Genomic DNA, 18687 nt, shown 5'->3' on the forward strand with positions numbered 1-18687 from the left:
TCGGGTTGGGCGATGGTGTCTTCAAAGTCGTTGTCACGCTCGATGCCGGCGTCGGGTTCGGCATGGTCGGCATTGCAGTCGTTGTCACCCGATGCAGCCGGTGTCGGGTTGGGCGTGGTAGGTCTCGGCTGTGTAGTCACACTAGCCGCCGGCGTCGGGTTGGGCGATGGTGTCTTCGGAGTCTTTTCACGCTCGTTGCCGGCGTCGGGTTTCGGCGTGGTCGGCATCGGGGTCGTTGTCGCCAATGTAGCTGGAGTCGGGATGAGCGCGGTTGGATTCGGCGTTGTAGTGCCACTAGCCCCCGGTGTCGGGTTGGGCGAGTGCGGTTTCGGAGTCGTTGTCACGCTAGATGCCGGTCTCGGGTTGGGCGCGGTAGGTTTCGGAGTCGTTGTCAAGCTAGATGCCGGCGTCGGGTTCGGCGTGGTCGGCAATGGTGTCGTTGTCACCGATACAGCCGGTGTCCGGCTGGGCGTGGTAGGTTTCGGCGTTGAAGTCACCCTAGCCACCGGCGTCGGGTTAGGCGATGGTGTCTTCCGAGTCGTTGTCACGCTCGATGCCGGCGTCGGGTTCGGCGTGGTCGGCATTGCAGTCGTTGTCACCGATGCAGCCGGCGTCGGGTTGGGCGTGGTAGGTCTCGGCGTTGTAGTCACACTAGCCGCCGGCGTCGTGTTGGGCGTGGTCGGCATTGGGGTCGTTGTCGCCGATGTAGCTGGAGTCGGGATGAGCGCGGTTGGATTCGGCGTTGTAGTGACACTAGCCACCGGTGTCGGGTTGGGCGAGTGCGGCTTCGGAGTCGTTGTCACGCTAGATGCCGGTGTCGGGTTGGGCGCGGTAGGTTTCGGAGTCGTTGTCACGCTAGATGCCGGCGTCGGGCTCGGCGTGGTCGGCATTGGGGTCGTTGTCGCCAATGTAGCTGGAGTCGGGATGAGCGCGGTTGGATTCGGCGTTGTAGTGACACTAGCCACCGGTGTCGGGTTGGGCGAGTGCGGTTTCGGAGTCGTTGTCACGCTAGATGCCGGTGTCGGGTTGGGCGCGGTAGGTTTCGGAGTCGTTGTCACGCTAGATGCCGGCGTCGGGTTCGGCTGGGTCGGCAATGGTGTCGTTGTCACCGATACAGCCGGTGTCCGGCTGGGCGTGGTAGGTTTCGGCGTTGAAGTCACCCTAGCCACCGGCGTCGGGTTAGGCGATGGTGGCTTCCGAGTCGTTGTCACGCTCGATGCCGGCGTCGGGTTCGGCATGGTCGGCATTGCAGTCGTTGTCAACGATCCAGCCGGCGTCGGGTTGGGCGTGGTAGGTCTCGGCGTTGTAGTCACACTAGCCGCCGGCGTCGGGTTGGGCGATGGTGTCTTCGGAGTCATTGTCACGCTCGATGCCGGCGTCGGGTTCGGCGTGGTCGGCATTGGGGTCGTTGTCGCCAATGTAGCTGGAGTCGGGATGAGCGCGGTTGGATTCGGCGTTGTAGTGACACTAGCCACCGGTGTCGTGTGGGCGAGGGGGGTTTCGGAGTCGTTGTCAAGCTAGATGCCGGCGTCGGGTTCGGCGTGGTCGGCAATGGTGTCGTTGTCACCGATACAGCCGGTGTCGGGCTGGGCGTGGTAGGTTTCGGCGTTGAAGTCACCCTAGCCACCGGCGTCGGGTTGGGCGAGTGCGGTTTCGGAGTCGTTGTCACTCTAGATGCCGGCGTCGGGTTCGGCGTGGTCGGCATTGAAGTCGTTGTCACCGAAGTAGCCGGTGTCGGGTTGGGCGTGGTAGGTCTCGGCGTTGTAGTCACACTAGCCGCCGGCGTCAGGTTGGGCGATGGTGTCTTCGGAGTCATTGTCACGCTAGATGCCGGCGTCGGGTTCGGCGTGGTCGGGATTGGGGTCGTTGCCACCGATGCAGCCGGCGTCGGGTTAGGCGTGGTAGGTCTCGGCGTTGCAGTCACACTAGCCGCCGGCGTCGGGTTGGGCAAGATCGGCTTTGGCGTCGTTGTCACCGATGCAGCCGGTGTTGGGTTAGGCGTGGTAGGTCTCGGCGTTGTAGTCACCCTAGCCACCGGTGTCGGGTTGGGCGTACATTCGGGTTCGATCCCAACCGCAGCCTTGAGCTTTCCCACGATTAAGTCATTATCCACAGTATTCGCTGCCGTAGTCGAAGTAGGCGAAGCTGCAGAAGCTGATCCAAAATCAATCAGTTCTCTACTTGCCGTCTTCACTGTAGTCGATGCAGATGTAGTATTTGTACTGGTAACTGTTGTCGTATTTGAGGAGTTTGTCGACGTAGTTGGAGTCGTCGCAGAATCAGATAAAGCCCATTCAGTAGATTTTGACGATGTCACCACGGAGGCAGACGTGAGTGCAGCCGTGCTTTTGGACGTTACAGTGGAAGTTGACGTCGTGTCAGTGTTTGGAGATGGTATGTTCTTAGCGTCTGCAATCGACACTTTTGCTGTCCCTAAAGGCGAGAGCATGGGCGAGTTGGACATCGTGGTGATCGAACTGTTCGAAGTCGTGACTGTCACCGTACTGTTCGACGTCGTCGTTGTCACGTTGGTCATATTCGATCCGTGGCATGGCATATTATGATTCTGCCCAGGAGCCGTGGCGTTCTTGGGCATTTGAGCAGCACACGGCGTCTGGGCGTACGTCGGCTGACTGCTTCCCACCGTTGCCACGAGGTTCTTTATTGTGATATTCTTCGACGCCAAGTCCGCCAGTACAGTACGCACGTCGATCGCCGTGTTCGCACACCCGCCACAATGGTGGATCCCAACCACCAAATTATCCTTCGAAGATATCAACGGTGAGCCGGACGAGCCGCCTTTAGTATCTGCGTTGTGTCCGACCTGTTCGGTCCCACAGTTTCCGTCCTTGCCGACACTTAGCACTGTCGTGCTGTCTCCACGGTCGACAGTGCTCACGATGCGCTTCGCGTACCCGTCCGGATGCTGCGGCACGTAGATCGACTCGTTTACTACCGGGCCAGACTCACGCATTTGCAGATATCCGTACGGAGAGAGATCGACGCAGTCCGGTAACTGCACGACCGAGTAGTCGATGTCTTCACTGTCGGCGATAAGGGTCGATGCCGTGGCTACGAGCGTTCCGGGACAGCCGAGCTGTGTCTCACACTGTTCACTACACGACGAGCTCTCAGCAGCGAACTCAATGTCGGTCGTGAGCACCCAGTCTTCTTGCTCAAAGCAGTGGTGGTTCGTGAACAAGTGTCCTTCACTGCCACCAAGCCAACCGGTGCACAGGTACGTGCCGTTGACCAGTAGACGGGCGACAGCTTGAGCTTTTGTATACGCATCAGGTAGATGTTCGGACAGGTTGGTGCCGGGCGCGTAGCATTTTGCCGGAAGCGACTGATCTCCATCGCCACAAACCGACTCGTGATGCATCGTCGGGTAACCACGAGAGAATCCCGTGATGCGGTATCCCTGACCGGCAGAGGCCGGTCCGACAGACGTGTACGTGACGGTGACGGAATTACCCGGCACGAAACTGGCGATGAACGTTCCGGTCTGTTGTCGTCCCCGACCGGTATACGTGTGTGACACCGCGACATTCACGTCCGGGGAGCTGATGACCACCGAATCTCCTTCCGGCAGGTTAAAGCCGGCGAAATGGACGGCGATATAAGACGCGAACTCGTACGAGATGAGATCTTTGTGAGAAGTTCCGGCCGTCACGTTGACGCCCAGAAGTTCTGTCGTACCGACAATAACGATGCCGGTGTCAGTGTACTCGATCCCCGAGGCAGCTTGCAGTCCTACAACGAGATTGAAAAACAAGAAAAGTGTCTTGAGCAGCGTCATCGTTGTTAAAGAATGCACCAACGCAGTAAATTGTTAAGTGACGAGAACGAGCGCATTGTCATCTTCTTCAAACGATGGTGCGAACAAAGGTGGCAAACTCAAGTCATTGACTGGATTGCTCTGCTTCGAATTCGGCACCTTCGGTGGTGACCGAATGGCACGGAGATCGAGCTTAAATCGTCCGATTGGAGGGTCGGCGAGACCAACGGTCGTTCTATTTCCCTCTCGTGATCGCAGGACTCACACCATGCAGCGTGGCGACGCGGGGACGGCCACCGGCACCGGCTACGAGCCTCGTAGTGCCGCATCCAATACTACTGGACGTCCAGACTTGCGGTGGGGTCGTCTGACCTTCGCCCAGCTGAGAGACGAGAAATTCCTGGCCAAACAACTGAGACGCATCGAAATTACGCAAGGCGCCCGTCGAACAGGTCGTTCGGCACATAATGAGACGGTGCTCTTAGTGCCGGACAGGACCATTCGTCAATGGTTGCTTGCGGCACAGACGAAAGCGGCCCGAGGGGTGTCGGAAGACGACGAACTCGACGCGAAAGAGGACACGACGACGGATGCAGCCACCGACAATGAAGACCGGAATGAACGGGAGCTCACGAACGCGCTGTGTGTGCTCGGACGCCTCCGGCAGCCAGAACTGGCCGCCGTCATGGTAGCCGACCTAAAACAGGCACTGCGTTGGGTCTGCACGTTCCCGAATCCAATCTACCAGCTAATCGCCTTACGTCGTCAATTAATGAAGAGCATGCACGAGGCGGTAGCTGCTCAGCATCGACACTGGATAGCAGCAGTTCAAGTGAATATATCCATCGTGAAAAGCTTGGAGAACACTGTACTACCGTCGGCTACTATAGAAGACCCGGTCGGCCTTTTTGGACCAACCAAACCTAAGGACAAAGTGACGAGGGAAGCAACACTAGGCATCCAAGTGCTCGTGTGTTTACTGAACGACTTACACGATGCTACAGTGAGTCAAAGACGCGAGTTTCTTGAAGATCTACTGCCATTTCTACGCTCCATGGGCTTTCTAGCTCTCTGTTCTAGACGAAATAGTGGTACCGTTCGGAGCTCATCACGCAGTATGGCTACATGTTCACCCGAAGCTGAGATCTTGGAGTTTACGGACAAGATCCAGCGTTTCTTGCTGGATATGTGTCCACGCTCCTATACACTCCCTACGACGTCCCCCAAACTACCGGCTATCTCGTCTGGAAACACGGAACAGGATGTAATGGACCGTACTAACGCAGTGAATGGCTTGATCCACCTTGCCGCAGCCACAGGCTCAATTAGAGACTTCTTAGTGGTCCTTAAAGTGCTTCTCGGTGTTAACAACAACGCGTCCGAGTCGATGAAAGATCTACGACTTTCGTCACGTTCGCTACTCACGTCCTCCGTCCCGTCACTCAGAACTGTGCGCAGTGAGGAGCTCCTCCCTAATTCCAAACGAGAAGACGATTTGACGCAGATACACTTTAAACCTGGAGCGTCTTGTCCGTATTCCAATAAACCACAAACGGAAATCTTGGGAGATAGCACGACGCAGGAAACGTTTAAGAAAAAAACATTGAAAGGGGTCAAAACGAGTGCTCATACTGTGAGTCTCGCAATGCATCATCGACTGCTGTACAGTAGTCCAGGCAACAACCTCGTGAATATACAGAGGACAAAGGAAGAGCTCAAGGACGCGTTGGTGATGAACGCAAGTCTGTCGCTGGATATGACCAAGATGAGGGACTCGACTAAGAGTGACACGCCAGTCCTGACCGCGAGGTGTCCGAAATTTCGAACGCTCAACGTCCAGTGCGTACTTGTAGAGCTGGACCGTGTCAAAGCTTCTGTACCGACACGAGGGAAACCACCGAACGCGTTTGTGTCGAATGATACGACGATATTCCACGAAGACGAGGGCGAACGAGAAGTCTGGAGCTGTGGACAGAATTCGTACGGAGAGCTCGGACATGGAGACACGGCGTCACGGAAATCTTTCGAGCGGATCCAGGCACTTCAACAGAAGGAAATTATTCAGATCGGCGCTGGGAACGAGCACACGGTCGTGTTGACTGCAGACGGCAAAGTTTTCACGTGCGGGTATAACGACAATGGCCAATGTGGACAAGGAGGGACCGCTCGAGTGAGTCATTTAAGCGAAATTCCAAAGATGGACAGTGGGAGTTCTCAAGCTCACGCGTACAATGGATGCGAACATACGATTCTAGTCAGTACGGATGGACGGGTAGCGACGTGTGGGTACAACTATCGTGGCCAATTGGGGCACGGCAACACGACAAGCGAAAGTGTTCCAAAGATTATTCGAAGTCTGGAGAATAAAATTGTACGACTGGTGTCGTGTAGCTATTACCATACTGTGCTGGCCTGTGAGGACGGAAATCTGCAGAATCTGTACACTTTTGGACGCAACGACTACGGCCAATTGGGTCACAATGACTCCATTGATCGTAAAATTCCTCAATTCGTCGAAGCTTTGAGTGACCAACAAATCGTTTCGGTCGCATGTGGACAATACCACACGATGGTGGTCACAGTTAGTGGTAAAGCCTTCGCGTTTGGGAAAAATGATTACGGTCAATTGGGTATTGACACTATGGAGAACCAACTCGCTCCTGTACAGGTACGAGGCGGCTTGGAACGCCAAGAATGTCTGGAGATTCGATGCGGATATTACCATACGATAGCTCTCTGTAGTGGGGCGCATTTGTTCGCCTTTGGGCGGAATGACTACGGCCAACTCGGTCTAGGTCGCTCGAATGCGAGCTCGACGAGTAATCTCCAACTTCAGCAGCAGAGATTCTCGAATGCGAGGTTAATTGACGAGTTAGAAGGGAAAGATATCGTCCGTATAGCATGTGGATGTTACCATACAATCGCTGTCTCGGATAACGGCGTTATGTACGTTTTCGGGCGTAATAACCACGGCCAATTGGGTACAGGGGATACGACTGAACGGGTGTACCCATTTCCTATTGACGATTTTGTGGGGAAGAGAATCGCGTTGGTTGCTGCCGGTTTTTACCACACTGTAGTCCTTACGGGAGGGAAAGAGGACGACAAGAACGAACAAGATTCGGGAAATGACAAGGAAGAGGTGAGTGCTTCAAGCGGGATCACACATTCGACCATCCTGTCTTCTGCGACCGTCCAGCTACTACTCGACCCGGAACTCCCTGGGTTTAATGACATGGATACTGCTGTTGAAGTGCCAGCAATGGAGGATTCTCGAGATGAAGACAGAGGAAATTCGAGTTCCACGGACTCAACAGATGCCCTGTCAGTGGCTGTTGTGATACTCGCCCAACTCGATCGATTATGTCAGCCTTTTACCCCCAAAGCAGGAAGTTACCCCATGTTACAGCATCCGTCATTTAGTGCCATTGACACACTAACGAGGTCAAATTGTTCGTTCGATGCAAGCTTCACTTTCGACGGAACATTTGAGGCGTTTGCGATCCATAATTGCAGCGCTACGTTTGAAAGTCTCGCGGTTTTATTGAAACATCTCAGTACGAAGAAGATGGAGACAAACGCTCAGCTAGCGGCGTGTTTCTCTTCTCCACGACTTCAGATGTACATGATCCTGGCAACTCTGCGCATTCTCCAAGCGAATCTGTCGCAAATGTTACGATCCGGCCTGGCCAAGACAGTCATCTTAGTCTCTTCAGACGCCACGTCACGTAACACTGAGCTGGAATGTATGCGCGTAGCAATTCTTCAAGTTCGTGACGTGTTACTATCGCTAGTTGACCTCAAAAGTCGACGGAATGTTTGTAACATTCTCGAAAATTCACCAAATGAAGGCGAACATGTCGGTAGAATTGCGGAAGACGCTGTGGCCACGTTGATGCAGGGATTTGAGCTCTTCTTCCCGTGTCAATGTCTTCGGCGTCAGTTCTGTATGCACACGATGCACGAGCTCGCAAGAGACAACCCGGAACATTCGTGTGGCCTGCTTTGTCGACGTGATCTGTGGCTTATTGATAAGTTACCGAAGTCGAAATCGCTGCTACTTGAGCCGCTTTTAAGGAGACTAACGGAAGATTCGCTGATCGTCCGGTTTTTACCTTTGATATCTGCTGTTCCGCAAGAGAATGAAGACGTTAGAACGTCGATAATAACTGAAGTGTATCAAGTTCTTCTCGAACGTATCGCTGCCGATTTCTCAAGACGGTTAGGAGACGTAGTAGCTGACGTTAACCCACGACAAGAAGGCACGTTAAGAGCGTTCTTTAACACCCTCGCTGGCCTGCAGAAACATCTCTCTAGTTGGGCTGCAAGCACTCCGGAGTGGACTTTAAAAGAGGACCCAAAGGCACAACTCGTTGCTGGAATTAAAGAGCGAGTAGCTGCTGTGGTTGACCGAGTATTTCGTGTGGATGAACACGATTTGGATCGTGTTCCGCGGTCCTGGCGTTGCTTCATTGAGTTCGTAGTTGCAGCTTTAGGACAATGCTGCGAAGTGCTAGGCCAGGTATGTTCCATGGAGACGATGCCTAGTCCAACGAATGGGTACGCAAGCTTCGAATGTGGGGATGAGTCCTTACGCGGGAAGGTATTGGAGACTATGGAACATTCGATTGCTGGCCAGTTTTTACCACTACTAGTGGTAAGTTTGTTTGAGTTTAGTAACAATTCTCTGTTCGCGGCAACTTTGTTGCCGAGGTTGAAGAACTTACTGAGGCTGTTAGATGGGCTTAATCAACAAGATAGCGACGCGCAACAAGCCGAGAAAGATTTTGTGGAAACGATGGGCTCTTCTTTACATTCTCGATCGTCAGAGAAAGAAAGTTACGGCACTGGTAACTTTCGACGTAAGAGCGAAAGTAAATTACTTACGGAGGGTCAAACGGCAAGAAAAGGAGTGTCAGCGTCCGATGCGATGACGATGCCGTGGCTCTACCGACTGGAAAAAGAGCTGGCTGTACTGACAGCTGAGATGGCAGTGACGCTAGTGAGTGGAGACCCGTATTTTACTTACCAGGGCGACCACGGTACCACGAAACTTTCAGCTCGTTGGCTAACGAGCTCGTTACTCAGAGGTGGCTTGAACGCCAACTACCTGACGCAAAACATCACACAAACGGACCCACAGAGTTCGCAACAGGGTCGAACGGTTAAACACACGCCGTTCCCAGTACTGGCAGCACCTCTGGGACTTAATACCCCACCGTTCTCGTTAATACTCCCTCCAGCGTCGGAAAACGACGATATTACCCCAGACTGGCAACAACCTACGGATATAAACTACGGAGAGATATTTCGACCTGCTTCCGTTCACAAATTCCTGATTTTGCTTCAACAAGGAACAAATTCCGAGACCCAAAACGAAGTGAAGTTGTGTGACTGGGTGCGAGATAGCTACGCAAGGAAAGACCCGTCATATCGAATGATCTTGCGACAGTCTCGACTCTCCAAGGCTTCGACGCACTCAGTAAATGACACGCAGATAGAGGCGGCGTGCTTCGCAGCACTGCTTCATCACAACATGCTCGGCACTCAGGCGTATCACTTCGCTTTGGGATTTAGAAATACTACGCAGAATCGATCTTCCCCTCGAAGTTTCATGCGTTTGTGGCAGTTTGTTGCTCAGTTGCGACGACGTGTGGCCACTAAGAAGACGGAGATCAAGAATCTGCCCCAGAAAGACTCGGATTTAAGCGCTTTGGATCGCATTTCTGCTCTTCAACAAACGATTCTGGATCGATGTAACCTTCTGCTATTTCTAAATGTCCACGAAGAGCAAGAACACAGGAATCTTCAGCTAGATGCCGGCTACATCGCACCATATGATCCAGCGTTCCTCGTCTCTGCCAGCTCAACTTTTAGCGTCTCTTCTTCATCCGTTAAACGGCATCTTCACGCTACATACACGGACGAGAAATCGCCCTTTCTGGTCGCGTTCCCAACGTCCAAATGGAGACGAATACGGACAATTGTTCACACGATTATCCGCTGGAAATCTGCTGCTACAGATCTCCAAACGAACCGACAAAATCATGTTTCTCAGGAAGTGCTGGCCTATATTTTGTCGGACGAGCGCGTGTCTTCTACGGACGCAATCCGAACGCTACTGGTCGATCCGTGTCGACGTGTTAGTTGCTCGATTCGAGGCCTTGAAACACTGTGGGAACTCCTCACTATGGTCTCGTTTGACTCGATCCAAACCGACGTTGTTTATCAGATCTCACAGGTTTTTGTGTTCCAATCGTCGACTCCACTGCTCGCATCCCACAACGCTGGGTACTTCTACTCGAGTCTAAAGAATGAAACCTTTTACGAGTTTATCGGACAATTAACTGACATGATAACCGACAAGGCTGCAAAGCTGATAAACTCGGGAGACCTGGACGGTACCAGTTCGTTCTGGATCGTTATTATGCTGCTGAGTGTGTGGGGGATCCACTTCAATGAGGAGCAATTCGAATTTGTGAGTGACATTGGAATTCTTGACGTTATTCGAGAAATGATGCAGCAGTTTTCGTATGACAATTGCGACGCAAACGGAGGACCAAATCCTCAATTCATCGTAAAAAAACAGCTCTCGCGACTAAAAGAGACGTTGTGGGTTCTGTTCAGGTATATCTGCGCTCACTTCGCAGTACAAAACGCATCAAGCGGAGATATCTACGTCCCCACGTTCCCTGTATTGTCGGGCGTATCACGGTTATTATATAGTGAAGCCATCTCGATCTCGAATCGATTTTTGCCTCTACAACTCGCTGTGGATAACGCGAAGCCGATCGAATCAAATCTCACAGTTCCTGTGGCGGTCCGTAGGAGTTTTGAGGTCATTACGTCGCCGCAACGATTCTCCGCTCAGAGTAAAGGAGTGACGTGCAGCTACGATGACATGATCTCTGCTTCCGAGACGACTACAGCTATGTCTCCGTTACTTAAACCGAATGAGTTTAGTGTCACGACGTGGCTTTTTGTTAACAGCCAGTCGGGTACACGAACGGATAATGATCTTTTTGACGTGTCTGATACCCCGCAAGACCGTCAATTGATATTTATTCGAGGTGCTGTACGTGAGATATCGCTGTACTTACTACTCCTACCTGAAAGCTCTGGTAATTGGCAACTAGAAGTGGGCATTCTCATGGATATAGACCGAGAAGGAGACGCTGGAGAGCTGCCTATTAAGGGCCGAATATGGGAGAGAATGATGTCGAAACAAGGCGTAGCAAGCGGGAAATGGGTCCACGTGGCGATAGTGTTAGAAGCCATGAAAATACGCCTCTATTTGAACGGTATTCTCGACTGTCAACGCTCGTTAGTAGCGCAAAGTACTGCTATATGGGCGGCTGGGAACGTGGATCTTCCGCTTCATTTCGGAAGATTCCCAATGACGCAAACTACGTCCTCCGTCTCTTCGGCTATTGGCTTTCTGTCACGCTCACTTGGGATCATGAAAGGCGTTCATTGGGACTCCGGAATGAATATTCCGGATCACACATCAGGCGCGTTCCGGTGTTTCGACGGCTGGTTGAGCCACTTCCGCTTCCACAATCGCTCGTTGTCTCCCATCCACGTTCGCATCGTTTACGACGAGAAAAAATCTCCTTCTGGACTTTGTGAACGGGACGATGACCATTCGAAACTCGTGGAGTTGCACGCTTTACTCATCCTACTCAGCACTTCATCTGAAGGAATAATTCACTTCCGTTCCCAATTTTACGATTGGATGAAGCTCATTTGGGGTACGTTTCTCGGTACCAACTCAGCAGTGGTACAGCAGTCCGCGTTACGTGTCTTGTGTGCTCTACTACCTCTTCAACACCCCGTGGATGCTTCGAAAGTACTGGTACAAGAGACGCCAGAGGCCCTTGGATTCTACACATTGGAGGATGTTTTCGTCCAGCAAGTGCTCCGAATGATCGGATTCTGCTTGAACAAATGTCCACAAAGGACTTTAGAAGCCAGCGAGGCTGCTGTGGTGCCATGGACACTGATGTTGGCTCGTGGAATTCATGGTAATCAATTTTCTCTTGAGGTTCGAGACACCGAGCTACAATTCGATCTAGAAAATGATGTCGAGAGGCGGTACCAGTCGTCGAAGCGGCAGAGTCTGATGCTGGCGAATGAACTAAACCAGCTTCTACAGCGGCTTTTCAGAAATTCGAACGGTACGTGGCGCCAGAGTATTATTCGAGTGAGTTCGAATATTACCCGGAATTTTTCGAATTCTCGAGACGTCGAGCCTGAAATTTGTGGTATTCAGTTTGGAAAGCACGTACTTTGTTTCTCTACCGTCAAGTGTGTGGAATCGGTAGGCTGCTTGTACTTCCTTAGTGGAGGCTTCGAGTTTTTAAGACCAGGGATCACTGTAGAAGTGCGAGGATCGAGAGATATTGCCCAGGTTCTGTCGCTCGAGTATCATGCATCCAACTCAGCTCAAAATTTCCCCGACACCCCGTCCGATACAAGATACCCGCCACAAATTGACACCCTAGCTCACATCCGGATGGATAATAACCCCAACATTCTCAAACGTACCGACGGACTACAGAATCGCAACGAAAAATCCTGGTTCGAGAAAGTTTTTGGCTCGAATGTCGATTTTCCAGATACTAGTTCACTTTACTCGAAGGTGAATACTGACGAGCTAATGCCGGTTATAATATCCAATGCGAATGACGGCGCGTATTCGAATATAATCTACGACGTCGCGTGGGATAAATGTGACCATAAAGCAGCTAACGGATTGGTGGAAAAGGCAGCAGAGGTGATCCCTGCTGTCTACCTCGAATCTGACGGGGATTTGATCTCCTTGAATATTGGATGCTCGTTACTGAAGATTCTAGTACAAATTGCTGGAACGGACTCTGGAGTTGACGAATTACTAGCTAAGCCAGCGTTGATTGAAACAATTACAGAGATAGCATCCCGTCCGGATAGCAATCCGAAGCATGACACACTTTACAGCGTGGAGAAACGAGTGAGTTCTTTACGTCGAGAAGTGTACACTGCGCTGGTTGATCTCGGGGAGGAAGGAGAGGCGGAATTGGCGAGTGCATTTGAAGGTAAACGCGAGGTTTCATCCGCTCAAAGTGCCTCTTTTAATGACGAGATGACGACAGGGCGTCGAAGCTTTTTACTAACGCCGACCGAAATAATGCGTTTAAATGACGGTAATTTATCGGATGGAGACGAACCGGTAAATGAGAACTGGGATCCCGCTCAAGGTGACGAGCAAGACGACGACGAAGACGACGAGGAAGACGAGAGTTTAGACGATGGAGACAATGACGACGACGAAGACGACGCTGAAGAAAATAGAGCGGAGTTCGTGGAGGAGCTGATGCTGATGGGATTTCCGGAAGATTGGTGCGTGCTGGCGTTAAAGCAAACCGAGAACGATATCGTCAATGCGTCGGCCTGGATTGTGGACAATCTGGAATATCTGAGTAAGTTACAGTCCACATTGGATAAAGAACGCGATAAGGGACGAGATTCTCCTCATTTCGACGAAGAAGAGGACGACGTCGTGAATACTGACGATATACCGAGCGGTAGTACGCACGTTCCGTCATTAAGTGCGACTGTTAACACGACAAAGGACGCCGAGAACGATATGGATGTCCCTCATTTAAATGACAAAGAAATGGGGAGAAAATTGTTTGCGGAAATGTATTTTCCTTTCGAAGATGGAGGCTTCCTGTCGAATACCAAGTCGCGTTTTATGAAATCATGGCGAGCTGACGCCATAGAAACGAAAGTGAAGAGAGAATTGAACCAACTTGACCTTCAAGATCTTGTCCGCCAGCTGCGAGAATTCGAGAACACGTTGTCAATCCTGTATGCTCGTCAGATAATGGCCACAGTGTTACATCAGACAAGGTCAGTACCGGTTTTGATACCGTTTGAACAGTGGTTCAAGCTGCTGGATTACGTGGGGATCAATTCGCAATTATTGTGCGAAATTCGTCGACACAGTTGCAAAAATTATCTATTGATGAAGTATTTTCAATGTCGATTCGATATTTGATCCAGCACGACGCATCTTTCGTTGCGTCAGCGTTCGAATTCTGCCTTGAAGAACTGGAAACAGCAGCAGCTGGTAAAGCGTACGAAGCTGTTTTATGGACGCAACGGGAGCTCCATCGTCCAGATCAAATTGTGCTGGAAGAGCCAGGAATTGAACTTGTTATTTGGCTGCTAGACGCGCTACTAGCAGCTTCTACACACTCGTCATTGTGTCTTTCTGTTGATGGTGCGAAGATTATTTTACGCCGTCTACGACGTTGTCTTGGCACGACGAATTTGCCGCTGAAGTTTGTCATCCTTCGCACTATCAGCAGAGTATTGAGAGCCATAGAAAATGTCGACAAAGACATGGTAAACGAGGCACAACTGGTTGTCCAAGACTTCTTAACTGCAGCTGTTGTAAGACACAGTCGCGAGTTGAGTCAAGGTCGACTGTTGTTCTCTCAGTATCTCCAGGGGTACGTGGAACTGCTGCACGTTCTACAGGGCGTTACTGGGTTTAACGTGGCCCCAACACCTGCCGCTCATATGGTCGCTAGTAGCAGTGGAGATGCGTTGGAATCGGAAGGTTGTTTGCTGCTGTTTGACCGCAAACGCACTCGCAGTAGCTTGTTATCCTTCGCAGACGACAACCTCAGTGTGTCGTACTCTGGGAATGAGGTATGGAAAGCTGCGTGTGCCTTCACGAGCTTCTCGACTGGCGTGCATTCATGGCTGGTGCGTATTGAAAAGTCTAGTTCTCCGTATCTCTTTGTAGGGGTCGCTACTCGACAAGCGAACTTGGATTCATTCCTTGGAGCGGACGATCAATCCTGGGGTTTTATTGGCGATAAAGCACTGTACTACCAGCGGAACCGCATACGAGCATACGGCGAGACATTCACGGAAGGAGATTGCATTGGGTTACGGCTGGATTGCGAAAAAGGCGAGCTTTCGTTTAGTAAAAATGGAGTGGATTTGGGTGTGGCGTTCGATAATATTGTGAGTTCAGTGTCCCCCGCTGTGGCCTTTTACTCGCGACATCAGAAGATCTCCTTCGTTAAGGATAGTTGTACCGGTGAGACTAATATACCTCCGACTGGAGAGCTAGAAGACGCGGGTGTGGAGGACTGTTTAATAGCCTGTGAGCTGATGGCCAACTGGGTGGATAAAAGACCCATGCGAGTGGAAATGGCTGCTACTACGTTCGAAATGACGGCAGAATGGCTCGCCGGATCTATTAAACACGTTACCACGCGATCCGGGAAATCCCTCTGGGTGGATGTTACGCGAGGAACATGTGAAAAAGCTGGGTTTTATTGCGATGATAAAGTCCGCACACCTCGTGGGAGTGGAGTTGTAATGGGCGTGGCAGGCGGACGGATCTGGGTGGAAGTCGACAATGAACCTGGAGCGTGGTTCTTCCATCCGTCCAAACTACGCTTAGTGGCGAGCGCAACAACACCCAGTTCCACTACTCCAGTTGACAACTTAAATATCCCACCAGACTCTTTAAATGACCCACATTTGGGTTCAAAAGTGGACATATCTTCGCCCTTTACTCTTTCTCGAGAAGAACTCGTTGAGTATGGGGAACATTATTTGTGGACTGTAGCAGTGGATCGTGAGCTTCTAAGTGTGATTGACGATTTCTGTGAGGTATCTCGCACTAGTCCGTGGAATCTGACACCCAATCAACTGCTCAATGTTGTCAAAGAGAAGACTGCTGTACTAGAGCTTACGTCCTTTAGTAATGTACTTGCGATGCCTCAGCCTGACAAGATGATCGTCGCACGGCTCGCAATACTGCGCTTCTGCAACATGTACATCAGTCGCGCTTTACCCTTTTTCGACCTTTCATGGCACTACTTTTTACCGGATTCCAACTCGTTGCCGTGTCGACTAGTGTCACAATGTCGCGGTAGTCTCTTTGTCTGTGTAAAAAACACACTTTGGACAGCGTTGATGGAAAAAACCGCTAATTCACCCAAAAAATCTGACGACGAGTACGATTATCCCGAAGATTTACCGCAGCTACAAGTGAACCGGCTGAAGGCAGCAGCAGCAAAATGTCACGAAGGAACAGTCAGCAGTTTGCTCTCATCCCTCTTTGGCCAGTCGTTTGAAGAGCTCCATTTCTTACCTATTAAAACGCTACGTATGGTCTACTCCCACCCAATGGATGACGGTCAATTACGAAGCTTTAAAGTTAAGTTCGAGGGAGAAGGAGTGGATGACTATGGTGGTCCATATCGAGAGTTCTTTTCGCAATTCTTCGCCGAGTTACAGATGCTTAACGTACCCGAAGGCGAAGATAATGGGTCCACAAGTTCGGAGTATACTGCGAATGGAGGACCCAGTAGTACGTCGCTGAAAGTGGACCCCAATGTATCCGTATCAGCGTGTGTCTTGCCCTTTCTTCTGCCTAGTCCGAATTGGCGGAATGGCGTTGGAGCCAACCGTGAGAAATTCGTACTTAATGGAGCTCTTATCGAGCGTCAAATACATGATAAGAAGGTATCGTGTTTATCTGGAGAAAGCGCTGAAGAGAAACGACAACTTTATTGTGAAATGTTTTTCTTTATCGGTCAGATGATCGGTATTTGTCTACGCACGCGTGTGTGCGTTCGTCTCGATCTGGCAATGTCAGTGTGGAAACAACTAGTGGTTGAAGACGACTCGAACCCGGAGAGTGCGCTAGCAACGCTCAAAGAGATCGATTTCGTCGCGTATTCATTATGGAAGACGTTGAAAGGTATTTTAGACGAGTTTAAACGTCAAAATTCAAAGCAGGAAGGGCTAGAAGAACGACTAGAAGCGATGGATTTGGTCTTTACGACTGTATTATCCGATGGACGTACAGTTGATCTCTGTGAAGATGGCTCCAATACTGCGGTGACTTTGAACAATCTGCAAGAATATATAGATTCTATGCTTCGAGCACGGATCCAAGAAACGCAAGAGGTGGTGAATATAGTAAAGCAGGGACTGCACTCCATTATGCCGGTGTCTGCATTGGCTCTTCTGACGTGGAATGAGCTTGAGAAACGCATGTGTGGCGTTGCGGAAGTGGACGTGAAGCTATTGCAGATTAATACCGAGTACGACGAAGATTTGTCGATGAACGACGAGTTTATTCAGAGATTTTGGCGCGTGCTGGAAAGTCTCGAAGCGGAGGATAAACGAGCCTTCCTGCGGTTTGTGTGGGCCCGGTCTCGTTTGCCTTTGGGCTCAGCACAGTTCCACCAGAAATTTAAGATCCAAGCGCTTGCGTCTTCGGGTAATGGAGACGCGAACGGCTCATCGTCAGGACCCCCTGGAGGCTGGATGGACTCGCAGATGCCGAAGTCGCATACGTGTTTCTTCGCACTCCAACTCCCACGATATTCCAGCGACGAAATCTGCCGCGAACGACTTTTGTATGCTGTGCGCAATTGCGTCGAAATGGATGGAGACTTCCGTCTTGCTGACACGGAAATGACAGGCTGGACGGGTATCAGTCCGACAGATCAGCTTCGAATTTGACCAGCCATTTGCCAAATAAAAGGCAGAACGTCCGGATCGAGGCCAAAGATATTGGCGGTATAACCAGTGTTTTAAAAAAATCTAAGCTTATAAATTGCTCGGAAAGCCTAATCGAATTGCTCTGTAGAAATGTTTTTTTTAAGTATTGCGCTTCCTCTTCGATGCTCCAAGTCTCACTATATCTTTTAATTAAATAGAGCTTGACTATGCTATTACACAATATTTTATCTTTGTCTGTGCACAATGCAGACGAATGTAAATGTGTAAGTGTACGTCTGTTTCGATACTGTACAACATTACACTGTAAATATCCAGAGAGCCACTTATTTTCTATAGTAGTAAAGCTGCGCTACTTCGAAGTATTTAAAATTAAGTGTAAAATCCAAATGAAATTCTTCATACCTCGAAGTATTACAATGGAATTGAACTTTGCAATACAGCTGGAGATAAGGAAAATTGAGTATTAAGTCCCAAAGTACACGTACGAGGACTTGAATAGATCCATAATCGAACACTCGTTCCTATTTCTTTAGTGATTTGTGAGCTGTGGAATGCCGGATAAAAAGAAATTGAAAAATATTTGTTTGGGATAACCGTTTCTAAATTAGGCACTGGTTTTAATGAATAACTAGGCAAACCAGTGGATTCTTCAGACAGAAAATATCTCCTTCCTTCGAGGGTTTGAACCCTGTAGTGGCTCTTGGAAACGAGACGTAATCCTGTTATTGTATTCATTACCGGTACAAACAGTCTATCACGCTAGGTTGCAGGGTTTTGGTGTTAAATTGCGTAATATTAATTTTTCGGCTAAAGCTGGCAACGTAGTAGTAAGTCAAATTTTTTGGGGCTTCTGAAACAGTTCTTAAAGCCACAATAATTACGTACGATAACGGCAGACAAACCAACGTTGGGGGACCATGTATTATCACAGCTCAACAATCAACCGGATACTAGCAGGCCTAGCAACGTGCGTCGTTATTCAGTCATTCTTGTGAAGGTTGCTGGAGATGGAACCCGTCGTACTTGAGAGCGGAGACGTCGTCTTCAGCAAAGTAGCTTCGCTACCTGCAAGCAAAAAATCGTTGTTCTTTGGCTTCCACAAGTATTTAATGGGCTCGGCCGTTGCCTATATGCCCCGGTACTTGATTTCGAAATCTTGGGACCAGTGTTGAAATGTCGCCGTGACCTTCCACGGACGCCATCGATACAAGGACGACTGCTACGGCGGTGATGAATGCAAGAACGGTCATTGTTCGGCTTTTCGGCTAAACAGGAAGTGGTAGATCACAAACGTCAAATGATGCTTTGAAGCTCGAAGCGAGCGCTTGAACTTCATCGTGTCCCATCCCCACTCTTCAATCACGCAG

General features: G+C 50.4%; 3 protein-coding genes across 3 annotated transcripts; 2 read left to right on the top strand and 1 right to left on the bottom strand.

Annotated features, from left to right (window-relative positions):
- Positions 1–2895: 2895 nt before the first annotated feature.
- On the bottom strand, positions 2896–3799 carry PITG_00096 (uncharacterized protein; the record flags this gene model as incomplete). Its single annotated transcript, XM_002908679.1, has 2 exons — positions 2896–2905; positions 2946–3799. The coding sequence occupies 2 exons, from the start codon at positions 3797–3799 to the stop codon at positions 2896–2898; spliced, it is 864 nt and encodes a 287-aa protein (XP_002908725.1).
- Positions 3800–4463: 664 nt separating this feature from the next.
- On the top strand, positions 4464–12423 carry PITG_00097 (uncharacterized protein; the record flags this gene model as incomplete). The annotated part of the gene is made up of 9 exons (XM_002908680.1): positions 4464–4604; positions 4707–4869; positions 4918–7025; positions 7398–7885; positions 7934–8567; positions 8610–8963; positions 9165–10280; positions 10368–12202; positions 12366–12423. The coding sequence occupies 9 exons, from the start codon at positions 4464–4466 to the stop codon at positions 12421–12423; spliced, it is 6897 nt and encodes a 2298-aa protein (XP_002908726.1).
- A 1220-nt stretch (positions 12424–13643) lies between these two features.
- On the top strand, positions 13644–17320 carry PITG_00098 (HECT E3 ubiquitin ligase, putative; the record flags this gene model as incomplete). The annotated part of the gene is made up of 2 exons (XM_002908681.1): positions 13644–13721; positions 13766–17320. 2 exons carry the CDS (start codon positions 13644–13646, stop codon positions 17318–17320), a joined length of 3633 nt encoding a protein of 1210 aa, XP_002908727.1.
- Positions 17321–18687: the final 1367 nt, after the last annotated feature.

Source organism: Phytophthora infestans, genomic scaffold (genome assembly GCF_000142945.1).
Source record: "Phytophthora infestans T30-4 supercont1.1 genomic scaffold, whole genome shotgun sequence".
In the NCBI taxonomy this organism is placed as follows: domain Eukaryota; phylum Oomycota; class Peronosporomycetes; order Peronosporales; family Peronosporaceae; genus Phytophthora; species Phytophthora infestans.